The 21744-nt window shown below is 41.8% G+C and overlaps 1 protein-coding gene across 2 annotated transcripts in view; it reads left to right on the forward strand.

The window, feature by feature from the left end:
• Akap6 (A-kinase anchoring protein 6) overlaps window positions 1-21744 on the forward strand; it is a 432518-nt gene that overhangs the window by 155930 nt on the left and 254844 nt on the right. For both annotated transcript variants that reach the window (XM_036205359.1, XM_036205360.1), the window contains exon 3: window positions 18097-18348. In XM_036205359.1, the coding sequence (XP_036061252.1) occupies window positions 18097-18348 (252 nt within the window). The remainder of the gene's footprint in view (window positions 1-18096; window positions 18349-21744) is intronic.

Below are 21744 nucleotides of genomic sequence, written 5' to 3' on the forward strand. Positions count from 1 at the left end.
TAAACACAACAGGACTGATGCACATATGAACTCGCAGAGACTGAGGCAACATCCTCAGGGCTGGCAGAGGTGGAGTCCCATCTCTGAAAGAAGTGGGCACATAACCTTGTCACTAATCCAGAAGAACTGTTAACCACTTGCAAATGAAAATTCAGTTATCCCCAATGGAGTCTCACCAAGAAAACAAACTATTCTTAAGGGTGGGCTGTGTGCTTAGCAGTAGATGGCCAGTAGAGAGAGGTCCCTTATCTCATAATGTCATGCTAGGGCTCTTTCTTTTTCTTTCTTTTATTTTCAGTTTTTTTCTCTTTCTTACTTTCTCTTTTTCTTCCTCTTCCTTCCTGCCTTCCTTCCTTCCTTCCTTTTTTACCCTACAGGTCAGGTCCTACACACACACACACACACACACACACACACACACATATACACACACACATATATGGATATATACACACACACACACATATATATATATATATGTATGTATGTATGTATGTATGTATGTATGTATGTATTGTGGCTTCTGGTTTTGCTTTTATGAAATTCCTGAGTGTGTGCATGAGTGTGTCTTTATCTGTATCTGTTTCATGTGCCCTTTCTTGGGGTCTTTTCCTTTTTTTTTTGTCCTATTCCAATGTGTTAGTTTTTGCTTTAGTATATCATATTATACTATTATCTTTTGTTTGTTTTCTAATGAAAGACAGAAAAGGGTGGATGGAAGGGGAGGAAGTTGAGGAAGAACTGGGAGGAATAGAGGGAGAGAAAATCATAATCAGGATATATTATATGAAAAAAATCTATTTTCAATAAAAGAGAAATGTAATCAAGCCGAGAGGCATGGAGGATACCTTAGATTACCACAATTCTGTGAGCAAATGAAGGATCAGAGTGAGTCACACTTGTCTCTAGGACAGTATGAAGCCTGTTTTCCCTGAGTTGGGGACCTGGGTAGAAGGTGGGTAGGAAGTACCCAGTGAGGTCTAATGGGCAGACCTGGCTTGCAAGCTCAAAGATCTGGCTTCTGCCATCCCCCAGCTAATGTCCACGAGAAGACATTAAACATGCTGAGCAACAATGACCTGAGATGAAACGACACTTTCAGAATAAGCTGAAAGGTATCTTCTTATGTCATGTGATTCTTTTATGGTGGTCCTTGATAAACTAGAATAAGGACTTTTTACTCCATCCCTACACTGCAGGAACTTAAAATATGTTCTGAAAAGAGAATCATATAACAGAAGGGGAAGTTCATAACACAAAAGAGGCAATTATTGGAATAATTAATAAAAAATAAAGAATTACCCTGGTGTGCTGGATAGTTTTATGTCAGCTTAACACAGAATAGAGTAATCTGAAAAGAGGAAACATCAACTGAGAAAAAGCCTCCCTAAGATCCAGCTGTAGGGCATTTTCTTAATTAGTAATCAGGGGAGGGCCCAGCCTGGGCTGGGTCCTGGGTTCTATAAGAAAACAGCTGAGCAAGCCAAGGGAAGCAAGCCAGTAAGCAGCACCCAATCCATGGCCTCTGCATCAGCTCCTGCCTCCAGGTTCCTGCCCTGTGTGAGTTCCTGTCCTGACTTCCTTCACTGATGGACTAGGATGTAGAAGTGTCAGCTGAACAAACCCTTTCCGTCCAAAGTTGTTTTGGTCACGATGTTTTGTCACAGCAATCAAAACCCTAACTAGGGCTCCTGGCAAAGTGGCTCAGGCAGGCATGCTGGGAGAAGGAACCAGCCTGGGTTGCGCTGTGCTTTCAGATGGAAGCTGGGCAGCTGAAATTAAAAGAAAGGGGCAAACACTCAAATTTTGTTTTGTTACGTCTTTATCGACCATCAAAAATTGTACTGGGTTCTAGGGACCTAGTAAAAAGAAGACAGGCAGAAAAGGCCCCTATTTTAGATAATTTATATTCTAACAAAAGGAAAAAGCAGAATTTGGTGTTTACCAATGCTTCAAGAGAGTGGAAAGAGGAATAGAGGGATGGCTCAAATGGTGAAGCGCCTGCCTCAAAAGCACGAGGACCTGATTTTGACCCCCTAGAACTGAGTTAACAGACTGCTGTGGTAGCATGCACTTGTAATCCTAACACCGAGGAGGCAGAGGCAGGCGGATCCCTGAGGCTTCTACTTTGCAACATATAGGCTTATATACCATGTCTTGAAAAAAAAAGTGAATAACACCTGAGACATGACATCAGAGTTTGACCTCTGACTTCTACATGTACACACACACACACACACACACACACACACACACACACACACCACACAGCAATTGTGGAGAGAACCAGCACAGTTGCTCAGTGGGTAAAGAGGCTTCACAAGCCTGATGATCTGAGTTCAACTCCTAGAAACCACATAAAGGGAGAAGGAGAGAGCTGAATCCACCAAGTTGTCCTTTGACCCCATACGCATGTTGTGGTGTGTGCCATCCCTATACACATACAGTGACAATAACAGGTCTTAAAAATTCTCAAGAAGAGCATGAAAGGCCAATGTCCAGCAAAAGGAATTGGTTACATATATATTGTATGTTAGTCCTAGGAATTATGAAACATGTTGATTGACATGAAGGGATATGCATGATATGCTATGGATAAAAACAACACAAATGTGGAATACAGAGATATTCTGTATGAAGGAGAAAATCTAGTTACTCCTCTTTCAGTGATTGTCAAGTGCCATGTCTGTACCAGGTGGTTTTGATTGGTGGTAACAAAAGATAGACAGGATCTCTGATTTTCTTTAAATTTTACTTATGTATATTAGTGTTTTACCTACATGTATGTCTGTGTAACACACATGTGCCTGGTATGTGCTGGAATTGGGCTCTGGATCTCCTGGAACTTGAGTCACAGATGCCTGTGAGCTGCTATGTCTGTGCTGGGAACTGAACCTGGATCCTCTGCAAGAACAGTCAGTGCTCTCTACCACTGAACCGTCTCTGCCCCATGATTATTTATTTATTTATTTATTTATTTATTTTATTTATTGGTCTGACCTTTCCAAACTTTTTTTTTGCAATGATCTTGATGCTATTTCTGTTGAAAAACAATTTATTAAAGTTTAAAAACTCTATCCACCCTGGGCCATTTGTATGATATAAATTTGTTTTCTGAATCCTCATTGACCATACACATGGAATGAGGGACACACAGTTAAAAATGGCAGTCCTGTCCCATGTCCAGTCCAGGTCTTACACAAGAGAGGAGGTAGCTCCAGGACAGCAGCTTTCCAGAGCGGCCAGAACTGGATTCTGTCTGGCACCAAAGCAAGTAGACTCCTGCTGCAGAGATCTTATATCTTGGGCTGTTTATAGTGTTTCAAAGAGGTGGGTCATTCTAGCCTGGCGTCGGTTTACATTCGCTGTATGTCAGTTGATGCTTTTTATATTCCTGTTGAAGTTGCCTCTCCCGGAAATCTCTGTCATTCCATAAACTCTGAGGGCCGCCTCTGCTCACAGCTGACCTTCTGCAGTTTGACAAACAGAATGTGTTCTGGTTACATTGAAAGCAAGTTTGGGGTGAGTTCCTGGCTGAGGATTTGGCTCCAGTTATCTTTTCCCACAGATAGTTTAAAGGGGAGGGCTTACACAAAGCCTTGCTGTTGTTGCGGCTGTGTTCTGATCACGTAATCAGTCTTTGTGATAATGTATTCACTCTCCTCTCCTGGCCTTTAAATGCTGGATCTTTGTGTCTATGCTGAAGAAAAAAACAAGCAGGCAAAATCCAACAATTTCTAATTCTTTGAAAAAAAAAAAGTCCATGTTTCTTACAAATTAAAATATAAAAAATAAGTATGTACCAATACAAAACCCAAACTGAAACCACAAAATACCTCCATATACTCCCTTTCCCAATGAAGATGCTGGTGTATTTTCTCTCTTTGTCTTTTTGGCACACATGATTGTCTCAGCTTTTCTTCTAACATTTGTATAGCCTGTTTATAAATCTCATACTCTACCTGTGCCAATCCTGTTAAGGTATGAAGAACAAATACGATCATAATTACTTTACTTTTTTCTAACATCATGTAAGGTCAGAATGTCAGTTTCAGGAAAGCATCAGTTAGCCCCTGCTGGAGGAAATTGCTGATCAAATGGCCAATATAATTGTCAATGGATGAATCCCAAGAGGCATTTCAGTACAGTGGGCTCCTGGGGTCATTGATGGTTTTGGCATTTGTAGCGGCCTGTGGCAGGAAAAAGAAGGGTTCCCTCTAGACCAAATCGCTCTAAGCTGTCCTTTCCATCAGCCTGGGAGTGAGATGGCCCTTGACCTTTGTGTGATCTTCACAGAAGCGCACCTCTTTGATACAATGTAAGCCGCCGGACAAGCAGCATCATATAAAGTTCTCTTTTTACCAGCAAAACCTAGGTCTTCTGGCCGACTTTGTTGCTGCGTTCACTGCTTTCTGCCGTTATCCAGGCTTCCCAGACTACATCTCCCTACACCTAAGCTTTCTCTCAGGCTTCACCTCTGCCCTCCGGGCAGTCTAGTCATTTCCGTGAAGATGCCATGCAATTCTGAAGAAGCGGTCTTCTCTGCCGGGTCTTCTAGAGCTCTGTTTGTGGCTCTCTGTGTGCAGAGATTATTGAAGTGCCGTCTCCCTACGTGGCTATTGATGGCCCCGTGTGTCTTCTACCATCCCACTCAACTTTCAGAGTGCCAAACCGGGCGCCTGCTTGTAGTGGCCAGCTTGGTTTAGGCAGCGCCTTCCCCTCTTTGTTCTTCGCCCTCTTGTTCCCTCTGCTTTAAAAATGTTAGTCGTGAGTCAACTGGAATAGCCCACTTTGCTTTAGCATTGGGTGAAGTCGAGTTTTTGGAGAAATAACGGAATCTGTTTCGCCGAATCTCTCAGCTATGCCTTTCTTCCTCATAGTCCCAGCATCTTGTGCTCTGTTACCCCTTTTATTTTGTGTCTTTCATTTTATTTTGTATGTTTCATCTCAATCTGCGTGCACACATCTGAATTTTCACTAGTCTATCACACGATGCTTTCTGTCTACAGCAAATTAAGAGTGGGCTGAACACATGGCTTAGGGCACGTGGGGCAGAGTTCATTAATCTTGGATGAGATATTGAATGTACCCAGGTTCAGATGTTGTCCCTGCTAGCTCAGAGCTCATTTATCGATCCCGCCATTTCTTTTGTATGTATTCTGAAACCCCACCTTTGTTTGAAAGGAACAGAATTCTCTGTATAATCAGGGAGAAGGAAGTCCGTCACTAAGTTCATGGTCAATCTAAATAAGCAATGAGTTTTAAAATGACTTTTTTAGATAAAAAATAATCTAGATATGTAAAGGGGCCTTGCAATTGAATTTGTTTCTTAGTTTGTAACAGATTTCAGAAGCAAAATACAATGTCCTTTGAGGAGCTTGAATCACTGTTACAGGGTTATTTGAATAGACCCTTTATCCTCCATTTTGGCAGGTCACTGGGGTATTAATAATGGATGGCTGCTGCGCCTGGTGGTCAGATATGTTATTCTTATCCATTTTTATTTCCCAGAGGAGCCTCTGGAGAAGGGCAAAGAGGGTAGATTTAAAACCACATTATTGGAATCCAATACCTTTCATCTTGTTTTGTATGTCCAGGGCTTTGCTGAAGAATGGCACCAGTATGGAGAGTTGGCCAAGCATGGGGCAGGCAAACTACCCAAACGGATTTTCTTGAGTAAGACATAAGCTGGATCCCATGGTTAATCAGGCCTTCAGTGACCAACCCTAAAACTCCCAGAAAATGTTCTGAATCTCTGCTCATGTAATTGATCATTTTGCTTCTTGTGGGTAAAGGAGTGGACAAAAATCCACCTATGCAGAAGATTTAGGCTAATGAAAATAAATAAAAAAAATATACAAATCACCCATAAACATATAAATGTACCAATTCATAAGAAATGACGAGGAACTGAAATTTTAGTCGCATAAAGTGAAGCTCTGAAGGAACCCTGAGATCTCAGCTGCTTCTGCTCTTCCTGTGATCTCACAAATGTCGGAGGGGAAGAGTTCGAATCCCAGAGTTGTCTCACTCACCCTGTCAAGGCTTGGAACCACCCTCAGGGAAGTGTCTTCTCTTGGGATGTATACAAAAAGGTGGAAGAAGCCTGGTTATCTAATCAGCCATGCTCAGAGGGATGAGTCTTGTTTCCGTTCCCACTGTTTCTTTGAATGGATACATCTTTTCCATTTCTTCTTTATTTAAGCCTGCTGTCCTTAGAGCAAAAAGGAACTGAAAAAGCATAGTTAAGTCTTCAGAAGCAGTTTTAGTGAGGTGTTGTTTAGGTTAAGCAGACGGTGAGGCTCTGGTTACCTGACACCAGTCCTCAGCAAATAGCGGCAAGGTGATCCCTAAGAGACTCAGTAGTCTGTCCTCCCATGGAGAGAATACCTCAGATCCACTGACGGTCTGCAGCCTCCTCCACACACACACCGTCTATCAGTGTATCACCATGCATCTTCTCAGCATGCATTCCTTAATTGTCTATCCTTTGTATGGAGCTGACTTTACTTCTTCATTGTTAACAACCCCCCCCCCCCCACGTCTCCCTTTCTCTTCCTTCTCCCTCACAGAAGAAATTTTTAGTGGAGAAATTTAAAACTTAGCAATTGACATTACAATTAAGACCATTTGCATGCTGCCACCTAGAGAAAGCATTATGAATAGCTTAATGCTTTTTCCCACGTTCTCTGAGTGTGCAGAAACACACCTTTTATAGAACTCTTGTAACTTACTTTTTTCTGTTAAAATATATCTTGACCACCTGATGCCATTAAATGTACTTTGGCACATTGTCTATATTTAGGGTCTATATCAATGATTCTCAACCTGTGGGTCTCGACCCCCTTGGGGGTTGAACAACCCTATCACAGGGGTCACCTAAGGCCATCGGAAAACACAGACCCTTTAATACAGTTCCTCGAGTTGTGGTGACCCCCCCCAACCATAACATGATTTGGTTGCTACTTCATGTCTGTAATTTTATGTAATTTTGCTACTGCTATGAATTTTAAGGTAAATATCTGTTTTCAGGACATCTGATATGCGACTCCATGGGGTTGAGAACCACAGTTTGAGAACCAATGCCTTAGAGGAAATTCCTAGGAATGAATTATTAGATCATTAGAGATGATGGGAAATTTCCAGAAAGCTAACTGAGACTTGTTTTCCAACTGTTCCTACATGGAAGGGTGACTGACATTGGCTGTAGAGTCTGGAACGACTGTTATCTCACTTGCAAGGTCCTAACCATGACCTCTAAAATTAGCTTCTTATAGCTCTCTGGTCGTCAAGGGCTCATTTCCTGTCCTAGGCTCTCAGAACACTGTCTTACAACCCTGTGTTATTATATCAGTTTGCAGCAGGCGTGTCGTGGGTGTTTAGAAATTAGGAGCACAGCTAGTTGCTGTGGATGGATGTCTGTGTGGAGGAGGAAGACATAGAAACGCAACCTTAGAAGCTGTGCCATGGTCTTACTGGTCTAAATATATAAAGTACATCTAAAATGAGGTTGGCCTGCCCGAGGTCAACATGAGTCAGCAATGAATTGTCATCTTTTTAATTTCTTTTTTTAGAGAGAAATATTTATGATTAAGCCCAGAGATAGTATTTATAAATGAACCAGTAAGGATCCTTTAACTATAGAAATACTCCTAAGAGCCTTTCAAGAGAGCTAATAGAAAATTTCCAAGTTGAACAAAACATAAATAAGTAGTAGGTATTGATAGTCCCTTTCCCACAAGGGGAACTCTTTAATGACTACAGTGAGGGTGAGTGATACAGTCAATTAGACATAGTCTCAAAATAATAGGTGTGTTCATGTTGCTCATGGGGACAACTGGAGAAGGGGGAGGAATGACTTGAACCCACCATGCTAGCCAAAGAAAAGCAATCGAAATGGGACACTAGCCCTGGGGTGGTACATTGCAGTCTTGGCCATTATTCCGAAGGAACTGTAGATCCTTCTCTCCAGCTGGAGTTCTGAGTCTGCACTGTTACCCAGAGCCCGGGGCAGACCACCTGCATGAGTCAGAGAGGTCCCTTTCAGTGTCCTCAAACCTCCTGATCCTCTGACTCCCTGTCCAGGAGTCAATCTACTGTTGTCATATAATAGCAGTTATTTTATAAGAGTTTTCAGAGAGACACAAAGGATTCTGGGTAATTAAAACTCAAGCTATTATGGGAAGAACATACAAAACTGAAATAAACAAAGCATTAGAACTTGAGAGAACCCCGAACTTCTACTGTCTCTATAGATGAGGTCATGAGGCCCAGTAGTCTATGGGGACATAGACTTAACAGTCCATATGGAGGGCCAGAAATCAGTCCTTTTGAACTCCTCCTGAGGCAGAGCAATCTAGAGATATCTTGTCATTCATCCATTCTTTCTCATCATTATTTTTTAAATTAAAGCATAATTAAATCATTTTCTCCTTTCCCTTTCCTCCCTCCAGCCCCTCCGAGATACCCCCACCCCCATCCCTTGCTCCCGCTCAAAATCTCATAGCCTCTTTTTCTTTAGTTGGCACACATATGCACACACACACACACACACACACACACACACACACACACACACACAATGCCTAAGTATATAAATACAGCTTGCCCAGTGTCCTTAGTGTAACTTGTTTGTACACTAATTTAACATTTGAATATGAATTTATGGTATTGGATAACCAATTAGTGGGCTCATCCCTGGGGAAGACCATCACTCCTGCTCTCTGAAATCCTTACTTACCTATAATTCTTCGTTAGGGATGGGGCCTCATGAGATTCTTCTTCCCTGTGAGCACGGTGATGTGCTCTTTTCAGGTCTTGTTTAGGCAGCCACACTCTTGAGGTATCATGGGTGAGGTTTTCCTGTCATTTCTAGGAGACACAGCCTCACAGCAGCGTTCCTGGTACTCTGGCTCTGACAGTCTTTACAACTCCTCTTCCATGATAATCTCTGAGTCATAGGTGAAGGTGTTGATTTGCAGATGTATCAGTCAGCGGTGGGTACCCTGCAACGACTTGTTCTCTGCATTTTTGCCAGATATGGTTTTCTATAAAGTCTCCTATTATAAAGAGAAGTGTCTTTGATAAGGGACGAGAGCTACACTCGTCTGTGTGTATAAGGACAGCTACTTAGACTGTGGGCAGGGATTATGTTGGTTTACTAAAGTGGCAGGAGGAGGGTCTTCTCTAAGATTCATGACCTCATTAGCACCTGTTGTTGGCTAGATTTCCAGTACCAGGCATTATTTCTCTCCCATTGAGGAGACCTTAAATCCAAGAGAGCTGTTGGTTGACACCAAGGTATGAGCGCCACTATTGCATCCTTTAGGATTATTGTGCCGGGCTGGTTGTTGTAGTTTATAGACATTGCAGCTGGGTTGGACCACTAATTGTTTCTCTCCCTTGGACACTTGTATATCAATCACCTCCCAGTACTTTGAAAGCTAGTCCTTGAGGAGGAGGCAATCAGGTTAGACACAGAAATGTTCCTCTGGTCTTCTGTCCAACATGCATGGTGTCTTCAGCAAGAGGGACTTAGGTTTAGCCTCCAGGAGGCAGCCAAGGGCAACAGCCATAGACTGTACTATTTTGGGAGTTGCTTGGACTCCCCTGATCCATAACTTGGAAGGGGTTTCCTCATGCCTTCTGTGGGTGTCTTTGTTAGATAGTGTATGGCTCCTGAGGAAACTTACATGCTTTGTATATAATTTAGGCAAATATGTAACAATATGATCCTTTATGGCTTTTTCAGACCTACTTACTGCTGTTTGATTTACATCTTCTCTCTCATTTTATACTGATCTACTTTCCCCAAATAAAGACCCCCATCTCAACTTCCTTGTTGTCCCATTCCAAATCCCTCTTTATTTCATGGTTCATAAAATCAGTACCAGTGACAACATTATGTATTATTTGTGTGTGCGTGTGTGTGTGTGTGTGTGTGTGTGTGTGTGCATTACTGTGTGCTAAAATGCAAAATAGACACATGCAGTACTCACCCTACAGGAGTGTGCTAAGGCAGATAGAACTCACAGAAATAGACAGGAAGGACATAGAGATCATTGGACAAACAAAGCAAATATGCACTTTGCTCAACTCCAGTCATGGGAGCCGCTGAAGGGGCTTTCACAGAATGTTTCTTAGAGAGAAGATCCACACTCTTCATTGGATAACCCAAAGGTAGTAAGTCTTCACAATCCCATGGACTTGTATTGGAGAGAAGGAAAGAGCATCTCGCCTGGGACACTCAGAACTATGTGCCTGTTCCTTGACGTGTTGTTGTCCTATTGTGTATTCTATGGTAGTCTATGAGAGCTAAAAGCAGCTCCTGAGGCTGGAAGCTGCACGGGGTATGCCTTTGAGGGCAAATGACTTTCCCTTCCGGATAATTGTTTATTCTGTGGTTTTTGTCACTTTTTCATTATGAGTCCCTTTTTTGCTTTGAGGAGGATTTTGAAGATAGTAAAGAAACTTATGAAACTTGAAACTTTTATTGAACTATGTAAACTGTGATACTACAGTGTAAATAACTTAACTTCAAAGCCCTGATTAAATTGCCTGGTGACACATTGCTCAGCATAAATCTCTGTTGTTGAGCGATGCATATAAAAGCAAACAGAAAAAAAGGAGAAGGTGTGTTAGAAAAACCTACAGACCTCATATTGTTCTAGAAATTCTCACAACATTCTCAGTGCTGGGCAAATGTAATTCTGGCAAGTTGTTTTCTGGGGCATAAAAACAAAGAATGCAAATTCTTCTCTAGGTACAACTGTTTGATGTTAATAGTGGGTTATTTTTCCCAATACTACAGGTCTTTGTTTATATATCCTTAGCAGTAGGCTTGTACACAGTTCCTGCTTCAGCATCAGTGAGTCAAGACACATGGCTTATCTCTGGCTCTGTGCTTTCCCAAGAGTGGCACAGAGAATTCCAGCATCATGGCTGCTAGTGGACAAGAAAATGTAGGGCCTTCTTCTTCCTTTTCAGTACTTTTTCTCATCAAAAACAAGAGAGGATTCCATGTCAGTTATCTTTATTGATCCAAAGCTCATCAATGAGGATGTGCCTCCAAGAGTAAATAAACTCATACCTATTTTTGTGAAATGTCATATTTTCTTCAGCTGAATTAAATTCTGCAAACATCCTTTGGACACTGTTCATATGGGTACCAGGGTCCTGCTGGTGTGCCCTTATAGACACAAAACCAAAAAGAGGGCATGTTTCCTGCCTCTGGGGAGATAGACTAGTCATAGAACTGTGTAAGTTAGTGCTAATTATAACAGCAAAATCATTTCCAGGGGAAATGTCATTGCAGCCTTCAGGTTCACATAATTTTACCAGCAGGAAAGGATAGCCATCATATGCAAATTTCTACAATACTAATCACAAATGCCCTTTACACCCCTTCTTATTGCTGAACATTATAGCTGTTCTCAATGACTAAGAACAAAGAAGACACTAGAAAAGTGTGTTTGCTGGAGGAAAAAGGAAGCGGTGCAGTTCATGGTCTGGAAAGACCCCCCCCCTTTTTTTTTTTTGTTTAGACAGCTGCGTCTCTAGGGTCACAGGCTATCTCAAAGATTAGTAAAGTGAGCAGTGAGCAACAGAAATGTAATGGATTTAGTGTCTTTTGTCCTGTCATGATTCTGAATGTCACAGGGACAGCTGTGTGATAGATGAGTAGACAGTAGAGAGTGTCACTTTCCCCCAGCACAACTATTTCTGAGGGAAAATACCTAGTGTATCAGTAAGTTTGAAGATACACTGTCTATCACTTTCGTTCATTTTTGAGATGACCCTATTTTTCTTCTATACGCTCCAGAAAGTAGTATAGGAGCTCTGTATAAATTCCCACATGAAATCGCTGCTGATACTGACAGTGTCATGACCTGAAGTGAGCTGCTGCTTTTTGTTTTTGCCAAGAACCGAAAGGATGTGTGAACCCAAACAAATTTCTATGTCCATTTATTGTGGCGATGAACTTTCACTATTTTTAACCAATTAGATAGTAGAATTTACTTTATTGGTTCATAGTCCATCTTTGGATTGTCTAATAATTATGGGTTGAACTGGGGACAATTTGAGTGTCCTTTTAAAATGTTGTTCAAAGGATATTTTTAAACTATCCTCAGCTTGTTATTTTTAGAGTCGTCTGTTAATCTAATCATCTGCAGGAGCTTGCTGGACAACAACTTTTCTCAGAGGGGAAGGTATAAATGAATGAAATCCACACAGAATCCTGGGAAATTTTAAACAGAGAGAGCAACTGGTAATATTGAAAAATAAACCTGAGTTGTTTTGTCTACTAGAATTAATTTTTTAATTGCCAGTCTGTTAAAGTGAGGTTCATTAATGCTTTCAGTCACAAAGTAATTGGTAGCCACTAAGTGTAAAGGGAGCCATGGGATCTACCAGCTCATTAAGAAGGGCATTCATGAACAGAAGTAAATCTTCTGGCAATGAAGTTAGCTGCATTCTATCGGTGGTGAAATCATCAAGACTTGTGTGAAGTAGTGCCCTGCTGTCAATGTGATAGGAGGTTAGGTGCAGTTACTTTCATTTATCCACACATATAAGATAGAGGCCCATGATAGCAGTCCAGGCAAATGTCTAATGGTAAGCAAAGTTGGTCTTGATTGCTTCAATGAGTTCTCTCTTTTCTGCCTTTCTTCTGCTTTTACAACCCCAAGGTCCTCTCTGTTCCTAGACATGACTAGCAAGGGGTAGGAGCTGCTTTAGAGGCAATGTCTGAATCTGAAGTTGGGAGCCTGAGTGAGTTGGTAGATCATCTGGTGGTCCCCTTATTCCTGGTGACCATTCATTCCAAGGTCCCATCATTCCAGGTGAGAATATGAGAAGAATTTGTAAGTCAGATATCAAAGGTCTACATCAAAGAAAAGGCTGAAACTATCAGGAATCCAAGTAAGAATCAGATGCTAACAGGAAATATGGGGTAATTTCGGGGTAAGCCATGAAGGGTGTTTCCAAATTAGCCTTCCCTGTTGAAGGATGGCTGGTGTGCTTTGTGTCTCTTTCACAGATGATGGAATAGGATCTATGTCTGGTCTGTTACTGATATTTTCTTCAGTGTCTTCACCCATCTTCTGACCTATCCCCCTCTAGATTCTGATTCCTGCCCACCAGGACTCTTTGCTCTATCAAAACATAAAATAACTTGAAATTAAACAGTATCTGTTGTGTTATTATAATTCCTTATTATTTTTAGCTACTACATTAGCTTAATCATCTTCATGCTAAGTGCTTAAAAAATTCTACTTGTGGAGCAAAATATTGTGTCTCCCTTTAATACTCTCAGTGGCAGATAAAAATATTTTGTATACATGTTAAGATGGATGAGTGGATAGATAGATAGATAAATAGATATAGATAGATAGATAGATAGATAGATTGATTGATTGATAGATGATAGATATCTGATCATGAAGAGATTATTTATCTTCCTAAAAAGGGTTTTCTTATTTATTATTTAATTTTCTCTAGGTAGTGAATGTGTATCTACCAAGAGGACTAGTGAGGAGACCAGTTTCCAGGTGTGTCTGCTCAAGTCACAGGTGCAGCTGAGTCTTGACAAGAACCATTTCCTACGTGGATCAGTTAGGCTGGCTGAGCACCCCACCCTGTGCTTCCAATTCACTGTGCTAGGGAAGTACCTGTGGGGCTGCTAACCAGTCAGATCTCCTGGAACTTTCACATTTCAAAGAATTCTTGCTGGGAAACAAGCATTCAACCAATTATGTTTTGAAGTCTCTAATCCCTAGATTAAATGAGTAGGCTACCCACAATCTTCGGATTCTGTCATATAAACGTCCTGCAAATTGGCAGTTGTTAAGAAGCTGAATATTAGATCTCTGTACTAATGATTCTATAAATAGTTGCTCAATATTTAAGCACAGTAACAGAGGAAAGTACATTTTTCTGTCCTTAGAAAGCAAATAGTTAAGAATTACTTAGTATTTCTCTCTAATCAAATCTTTTTTATAAATATTTTTATTTTATAATTAATTAAATTTTACATATCAGCTACAGTTTCCCCTGTCCTCCCTCCTCCCACCCCCAGCCTTCCCCCACAATCCACCCCTCATTCCCACTCCTCCAAGGCAAGGTCTCCCCTGCGGAATCATCTCAGCCTGGTAGATTCAGTCCAGGCAGGTCCAGTCCCCTCCTCCCTGCACCAAGGCTTAGCAAAGTGTCCCAGCATAGGCTCTAGGCTCCAAAAGCCAGCTCATGCACCAAGGACAGGTCCCGGTTCCACTGCCTGGGGGCCTCCTAAACAGTTCAATCTCATCAACTGTCTCACTTATCCAGAGGGCCTGATCCATTTGGGGGCTCCTCAGCTATGGGTTTACAGTTCATGTGTTCTGCTAGTTTGGCTATTTGTCCCTGTGCTTTTTCTAATCATGGTCTCGATATCTCTTGCTCATATAATCCCTCCTCTCTCTCACCGATTGGACTCCTGGAGCTCCACCTGGGGTTTGGCCGTGGATCTCTGAATCTGCTTCCTCCAGTCACTGGATGAGCGTTCTATCATGACAATCTTATATCAGGTGTTCAAAACAAAGTCCATGTTTGAGGTAGTGGGCACACACACATATATATGCACATGCATGCCCAGTGTATACACACACACACACACACACACACACACATACATACACACATACACACACACTTTTATTCTACAATCTGTGTTCATATGGTTTTGGTCAGGCCAAGCAATTGGTAGCAGGCATGAAATAATTTATAGATTCCAGGAAGTTGCATCATGCTATGTATTATTTAGTTTTAGAATTTTAATAAGGGCTGCAGATGCACATTGCCAGAATATTCATCAAGGGAGGTGGTCGCTTGTGGAGAGACTGATGTTTTTCACCTTCAGAGTCCATCAGTTTCTCTGGGGACTGTACCAACACACTTCTCCTTTTCTAGATTTGCAGGAGGATGTTTGACTGGCACCAGTGAATCCTTGGTGCCCTTTAAAGGTAGTTTCTCCTGTAAAGTTGCCTGGGAATCTTGAGCCATCACCTGATTGACTGCGTTCCTACGTTCACTATGAAGGAGTCAAATCATGTGCCAGAGGAATGGGTGGCGTGGATGTTGGCATGTGGTGCCATGGCTATATATAACCTATTGTGCTGGGTGCTGGGGGTGGGTGAGACATTCCTTTTAGTCTATTCTGAGCAAGTGGCATAAAGATTATTCAAGCGGTTCCTGAATGAGTCTGGAGGATCTTTTTCCCACTCTGTACTACTGGTAAATAACCAGGCACTCAGAGAAAGTCAGGAAACCATTTCCTGACCAGCGCATCATGAGGGGAGCTAGTGGCTTGAAAGCCTCTTACCCTGGATCAAGTGAGGGCTTTAGACTTTCCCAGAAGTGAGTTGTGAGTTCTGGGGAAGTCTGATATACATGTTGTCATCTGTGCTTTCATGAAGGGAGAAGGGTTTCAGGAATCAGGGTGGCACCTCTTTGGGGACCTAATTTGGACTTGGCCAGATCTGTCGCAGTTCTGGTGTGTGGTGAGTGCACTGCATTAGAAAGCAGACGGAGACATAGTTGTGTGTTTCCATATGTCAGAATTCACTGAATAATAGTAAACTGGCTACACCAGTTCCACAGGCTGAAATTGTCAGTCCCCTTTTCTTTGATAGTTGGCCATTGGCAAGCACAGGTTCTTTTCTCACAGTCTTAATTACAGATACTCATGTTCAGGTCACATGTTACACATGACATAGTAATTACATCTACATGGTGGCCACAAAAGGGTTGAGGAGGCTACAGTGGGGTTCAAGGCCTTCAGAGGAAAGAGGCAGAGCTGACAGAGAGATACAAAGAGACTCTCACTGTGCAGGCAAGGGTGGGGGTGTTAGATGATGCCCCAGAGGCAAGCCGGGATGCCTCAGGACTGAGTCAGGCCCCAAAGGTGAGGTACAGGAGCATAGATGCCTAAGAGGTGGCACTGTGAACTGAACAAACGGGTGCACTGACAGTGGCAGTTTGAATCGGTCATTGGCAGCAGGGACTGAGCTAAACTGAAGCCCTAGGTACACAGGAGGTCTCTATATGTTTGGTCCCATCATGTGCACAGGGAGTAGTCAGATGACAGATTGGTGAAGGTCATGGCAGTGTCCTTCTCTGTAGGGGGTCCATGGAAGGATGTCGCACCCTTCCGTGGTCTTTTATTTTCTGATGTGATTTTAATGTGCCCATGTATTCATCTGGCCCCAGTGTAGCTTGGTAAGTTTATAGTTGGCATCTTCTTGCCTTTAGGATTTGCTTTGTGGGACATGCTGAATAGATGGTGGTGTTTTTGTACACAAGGTGCAGAGTCGTCCTGCACTTTTTCATTCAAAATGGAGTCACCCAGCACAAAGCACAGCCTAAAAATACCGTTTTACATATTATGGAGTGACAGAGCAGGGCCCAGCCTGATATCAACATGATAGATGTGTTTTATATGATTATAATGATATTATAATGAGACCAAAGTCTCCTGGTGTGTCAACATGCCACCTGGTCTAACTGGCTTGGTGTTCCTCTCAGCGGGTGATGTAACTGGATGGTAGGCACTGGGAGGCATGTGCCTATAGGCATCTATTTAACTTTGCATCTAGAAGTGGCCATGCTTGAGAGGACAATGGGCTATCAGTCATTTTGTTGTCTAGGCTGGTTACAAAGCCATTTTCTCTCTTCTAGATATTTGGAGTGTTCTGCATCTTTAGGCTTAAAGAGGCAGAGCAAGGTTAATAAATAAAAACCAGGAGTGTGAGAAGTTGGAAGACTGTTAAGAGATTGGCTGGAATGCTAGCCACAGATGCTGTGCTGGGGGCAGGGGCTAGGAGGTGATGTCTGAAGTGGGAATAACCAAACTGTCAAAAGAGGGCTTGGTGGGATGCGAGACCCGCTGATACTGTTACACAGATGGAGTGATGACAGGGTCCAGAGCAGAGCTGGGGCAGAGATGTGCCAGTGGGACAGGCTGGAGGCCTAGATGTTCCAGAGTAAAGGGGGTCTGAGGCTCATCAGCGTGAATATGAGGATTGCTTTAGATGAAGGTATGATTGGTATGAAGAGAGGAAAATGTGAACCAGATGTATCTGTCAATGTAATAAAGTTTAAGTTCTTAAAAAAAAAAAATCCAACTGCAATACATATACATGAAATCAGAAGGTTATCCTCCTGGCATAGAAAGATTGTTTTGACATTGAAAGCAGGGCTCAGAACCCAAATGCTTCTCTGAAATTTTTGCCTTAACTAAAATCCCCAGTTTTAAAAATCAGTGAGAGAATAAAAGTGACAGGCCTCCACCTGTGTGCCATGTATTTGTTATTTTGATTCTTAATAACCCCTTACACTGACCAATACATGATTGTTCATGGGCCTCATTTCATGGATCTGTCCTGTGACAGCAAAGGACACTGGAGAAGTTGTGAATCACATCAGATATGAAATCTGCCCGCACAATATTGTATGTGAAGGTGATTAAGTTAGTGATATTTTTGTTTATTTTTTTTTTAATCTTTGCATCTCAAAAGTAATTCTGCTTGCCAAATGAGGGTTTGGAATTTGGGTTTTCATTGTGACTTTAAGTAATAAATCATGTGGTGCTTTGGAGAGTGACCATTGCCGCTTACTGAAAATTCCATAGCTAATTTCGAATGGCCGGGGATTCCTATGAAGCGCATCCTAGCCTTCCTCTGTTCCCAGACATCGGAATGACAAGTCTATTCTGAAACATTGTGTGCTCAGGATAGCTCACCAGTGTCACCAGCTGCAGCTTCCTTTTCTAGAACCCAAAGAATCTAAAAGGGACAGAGAAGGTCAGAACTAAGCTCCCAGCTGACACTTCAGTTTGAATACCTGAAGGAACAGTGTGAAAGTCCCCCAACCTTCCTGTGTGTGTAGATGGGCCAGTAGAGAGGAATATGTCTGCAACTGTGTGATAGAATTTGAACAAAGGAGGCCAGGTATCTAAAACATGCTGTGGCTGGCCCTTGGATGTGGTGAGTGACCTTTTGTAACCTCTCCTCCCAGGGTAAGACTGCCTGGCCCTCACAGACTTGCTTTTCTTTACTGCAGGACATTTGTGAAGACATTTCTGACCATGTGGAGCAGATCCATGCCCTCCTTGAGACAGAGTTCTCCCTCAAGCTGCTGTCTTACTCAGTCAATGTCATTGTAGACATCCACGCCGTGCAGCTGCTCTGGCACCAGCTCCGGGTATCCGTGCTGGTCCTGCGCGAGCGCATCCTGCAAGGTCTACAGGATGCCAATGGTAACTATACCAGGCAGACTGACATTCTGCAGGCGTTCTCCGAAGAGACAGAGGAGGTGAGTAGCCCGGGACAGCAAGTGATGCTCTGTCAGGTATTCCTGCTTGAAAATATTTTCAGTTTAGAGGTGTGAGATTTTTATAGATGCGTAAGCAGGTCTTTAACTAGGGCCTGGGTGGAGTGATGAGAAGCTAAGGCACTTGTAATACGAAGGGGGCTTTTGACATACAAAACAGTTTGTGCAGATGACATCCATGGATGTTTTAGTACTTTCTGACTTCCTGCCTCCTCTTCAATTATTTAATATGTATTTGTTTAACACATAACTATGTCCATGTACTAGATACTAAGAATATGATCAAAACAGCATTTTGAGGGGCTAGGAAAATGGCTCAGCAGTTAAGAGTACTGACTGCTCTTTCAGAAGAAGGTTCAATTTCCAATGCTCTCATTGTATTCACAACTATCCATAACTCCAGTTCTTGGTGACCCGACACCTTCTTCTGGCTCTAGTGGATACCAGTCATTCATATGGTATATAGACATCCACTTAGGCAAAACACCCAGATACATAAAATACCCCCATTCCCCAGATAAACCATCTCAGTTTGTGGAGAGATTTGTATCTAGTAGGGGATGGAGAGAAATGGGCAGATGCTATGGCTAAACTGTGATAAGTCTACAGGATGCAGTAGGATGTCAGAGAAAGAAGCATCCAATTTACATAAGAAAGGTTTTCCAGAAGTGAGTCTAATCCATGGCCCGGAGGTGAGGCAGGATTAGACAGGTAAATAGACAGAAACCGTCCAAGACAGAGGGGTTGGCAGGACCAAACCTGGAAGCAAAAGATGTGGGATTAAGATGGGGGACTGAAAATGAGATTTGTGAAGAGTCCAACAGAAAAGGCAGGGGTTGGGTTATAAAAATAAACTTCTAAGGCCGTAGTAAGAGAACTGGATCTTAGTTTGTGGACCAAAACATTTTTTTGTTGAGGGAGCCTTAATGGTAAGCTTCCTGCTACAGAAAACCAATCTGGATGTAGAAAATCAAACAGAGGCTATTAGGATGCTATCCAATCAGCTTGCTTTATTTTTCTGGTGTATTTTGTGAGTCCTTTAAATAGTTCATTGTTATTCTTGATGAACAACTTAAGAGAGGACATAGGCTGGGAAGTAGTTGGTGCTTATCCATCATGCCCAAGATGCCAAGTTTAGTTCCCATTGCTAAGACAGAACAGCAGCAACAACAAATTTCCAACAGTGGCACCTGATTTAATGCAAATTAACTCCCTCATTCTCAAATATAACTCACATGTATTCGAGGAGTATTTCTACAGCTATCCACACAGATGTAGAAACCATGGACTGATATGTGGTGTTTGTTGTCTTTATAGGTCTATGGCCCTTGATACCTAGTTTAGTACTTTGCTATTACTTTTTTGGAAAACATTTTTTTCAAGTTTATAAGGCTCTTGTAAGATTAAGGAGCTTCATAGCAAGTGTTGTAGAATTCACTAATTTATTAGTGTTTCAGTGGCTGTTGAATTATCAACACCATAAAACAAATCTGCACCTATTTTTATACACGATGTGCTTCTACTGATTTTGTGTATTCAAAATAAAGGTGCCATTGTAGAAAATCAGGGCTGGTTTAGAAGTCTGTAGGAGTCAAAATCTGCTTTGTTCTCCTCTAAGCCTGCCAGTCTCCACTTGCAGTTAACACTGCTTGCTGGTGTGGCTGGAACCCTGGTGTGAAAGTGGGGGCTGTGTTGGCTTTCAGACTGCTTCCCAAGCCCCAGAGGCTCTCGGGTGCCACTCTCATGGTTGTGCGAGAGACTACAAGCTTGGTTGGAGCATCTTTCCTATAAATTGACCATGTCTGAACATACATGCTGATGGAAATCAGGGATGAGGGATACTTGTCTACATTCCAAAGAGCTCTTTCTTCAGATCTGTCTCTGTCTACTGCTGGAAGGAACATGAAAATTGATTCAAAGAATTTCATTTTATAGATTGATTGAGAACTATGAGTTAGTTGATCACCAGATTTTTGTTATAGGAATTTGAAGATACAGCAGTGCTCTGGGATTTATTCCTATTGTTTTATGGATTCTATTTTGCCTTTGATCTTATAACATTCATGAAATGGAAACACACACAAAAAAAAAAAATGGGGGAAAGCCAGTGAAGCTAATTGATAATCGCTAACATTTTCCTGGCAATGTCGTATCAATTAGTATCCATTGTGATTCTTACAAGAAGAACTAAAAATGTATTCCTACATTTCATTGGAAGCAGCTTGGTGCATTTTTATTTTTGAGGCTAGTTTTAGAATTATTGCAGAGAGAGATAAATACACTGTGTAAAGGGTAGAGGAATGGAGGCCTTCCCGCACTGCTTTGTGGGTGTCTGCTGTGGATCAGGTTCTGGCTGCTCTGACCCTGCAGGAACCCTTTATGATCCTGTTTGTTCCTAACTCTAGCATTGCTGCAGAGAACCCAGAGACGTTTCTGCTTTTGCTAGCACGCCAGAACTGGGAATTCAGATCACATTCACAGAATGCATTCAGTGGTGGGAGATTTGCAGAACGAAAATGAAATTGTAAAACTATACACAATGAAATGAAACACTGATGCACTAGAGCAGCAGATGCCCATTCATAGAAGGGTTTCAGAATTCATTTGAACTTCAGAGCCACGTGGAATAGTGAGTTTAGAAAGTGAGAAAATGGCAAGTTCTACTAATTTCTCTCCTTGACAATGCAAAGTATATGAGTTTTATACTTTATTTAAATATTGAGCAGGTCAGATATAATAAACAAAATGGCAGGTATGTGGCTAAAATAAAACAAACCAAGAACCCAACAAATGCATAAAAAACCAAAACACTTTGAAGCAGAGCTCAAATTGTACAATGGAACACCCAGAATGTTCTGTTCTCTAGATTCTGGGACAAGTACTTGATTATTTGTTCCATTTAGCAAGGAAGGGAAGGGGCAAATAGTTTCATTTTATAGATAAGAAAATGGAACTGAAAAAAAGTTAAGTGGCTGCTTAGGGACACAGGCCTAGGAATAATTAAACTGAATTAAACCAAAACAGTTTTCAACTGCTTTCTAGTTTAATGACCCCTTCCTCTCTCCCTCCCTTTCTCCCTTCTCCTCCACATTCTTCCAGCTTTTATTCATTTCCTAGTATGCATAAGGCACTAGGTATAGAATTATGAGTAAACATTAGCAGTCACCTTCATAATGTTGTTGACCAGCACATGATTTTAGATGGTAGCCAGGGTGGGCACCATTATCTTCATTTTAGAGGTGTTACCATTCTATCCATGTTAGGGGTGAGAGTACTCAAGTTGGAAGAGGTAGTTTTATGTAAGTCATGATTAATCATTCTTAGCAATGCTACAGTAAGAATTAATGAGAAGTTCCTATGTGCCAGATGACGTAGTAA

Source organism: Onychomys torridus, chromosome 14 (assembly GCF_903995425.1).
Source record: "Onychomys torridus chromosome 14, mOncTor1.1, whole genome shotgun sequence".
NCBI classification, from domain to species: Eukaryota; Metazoa; Chordata; class Mammalia; order Rodentia; family Cricetidae; genus Onychomys; species Onychomys torridus.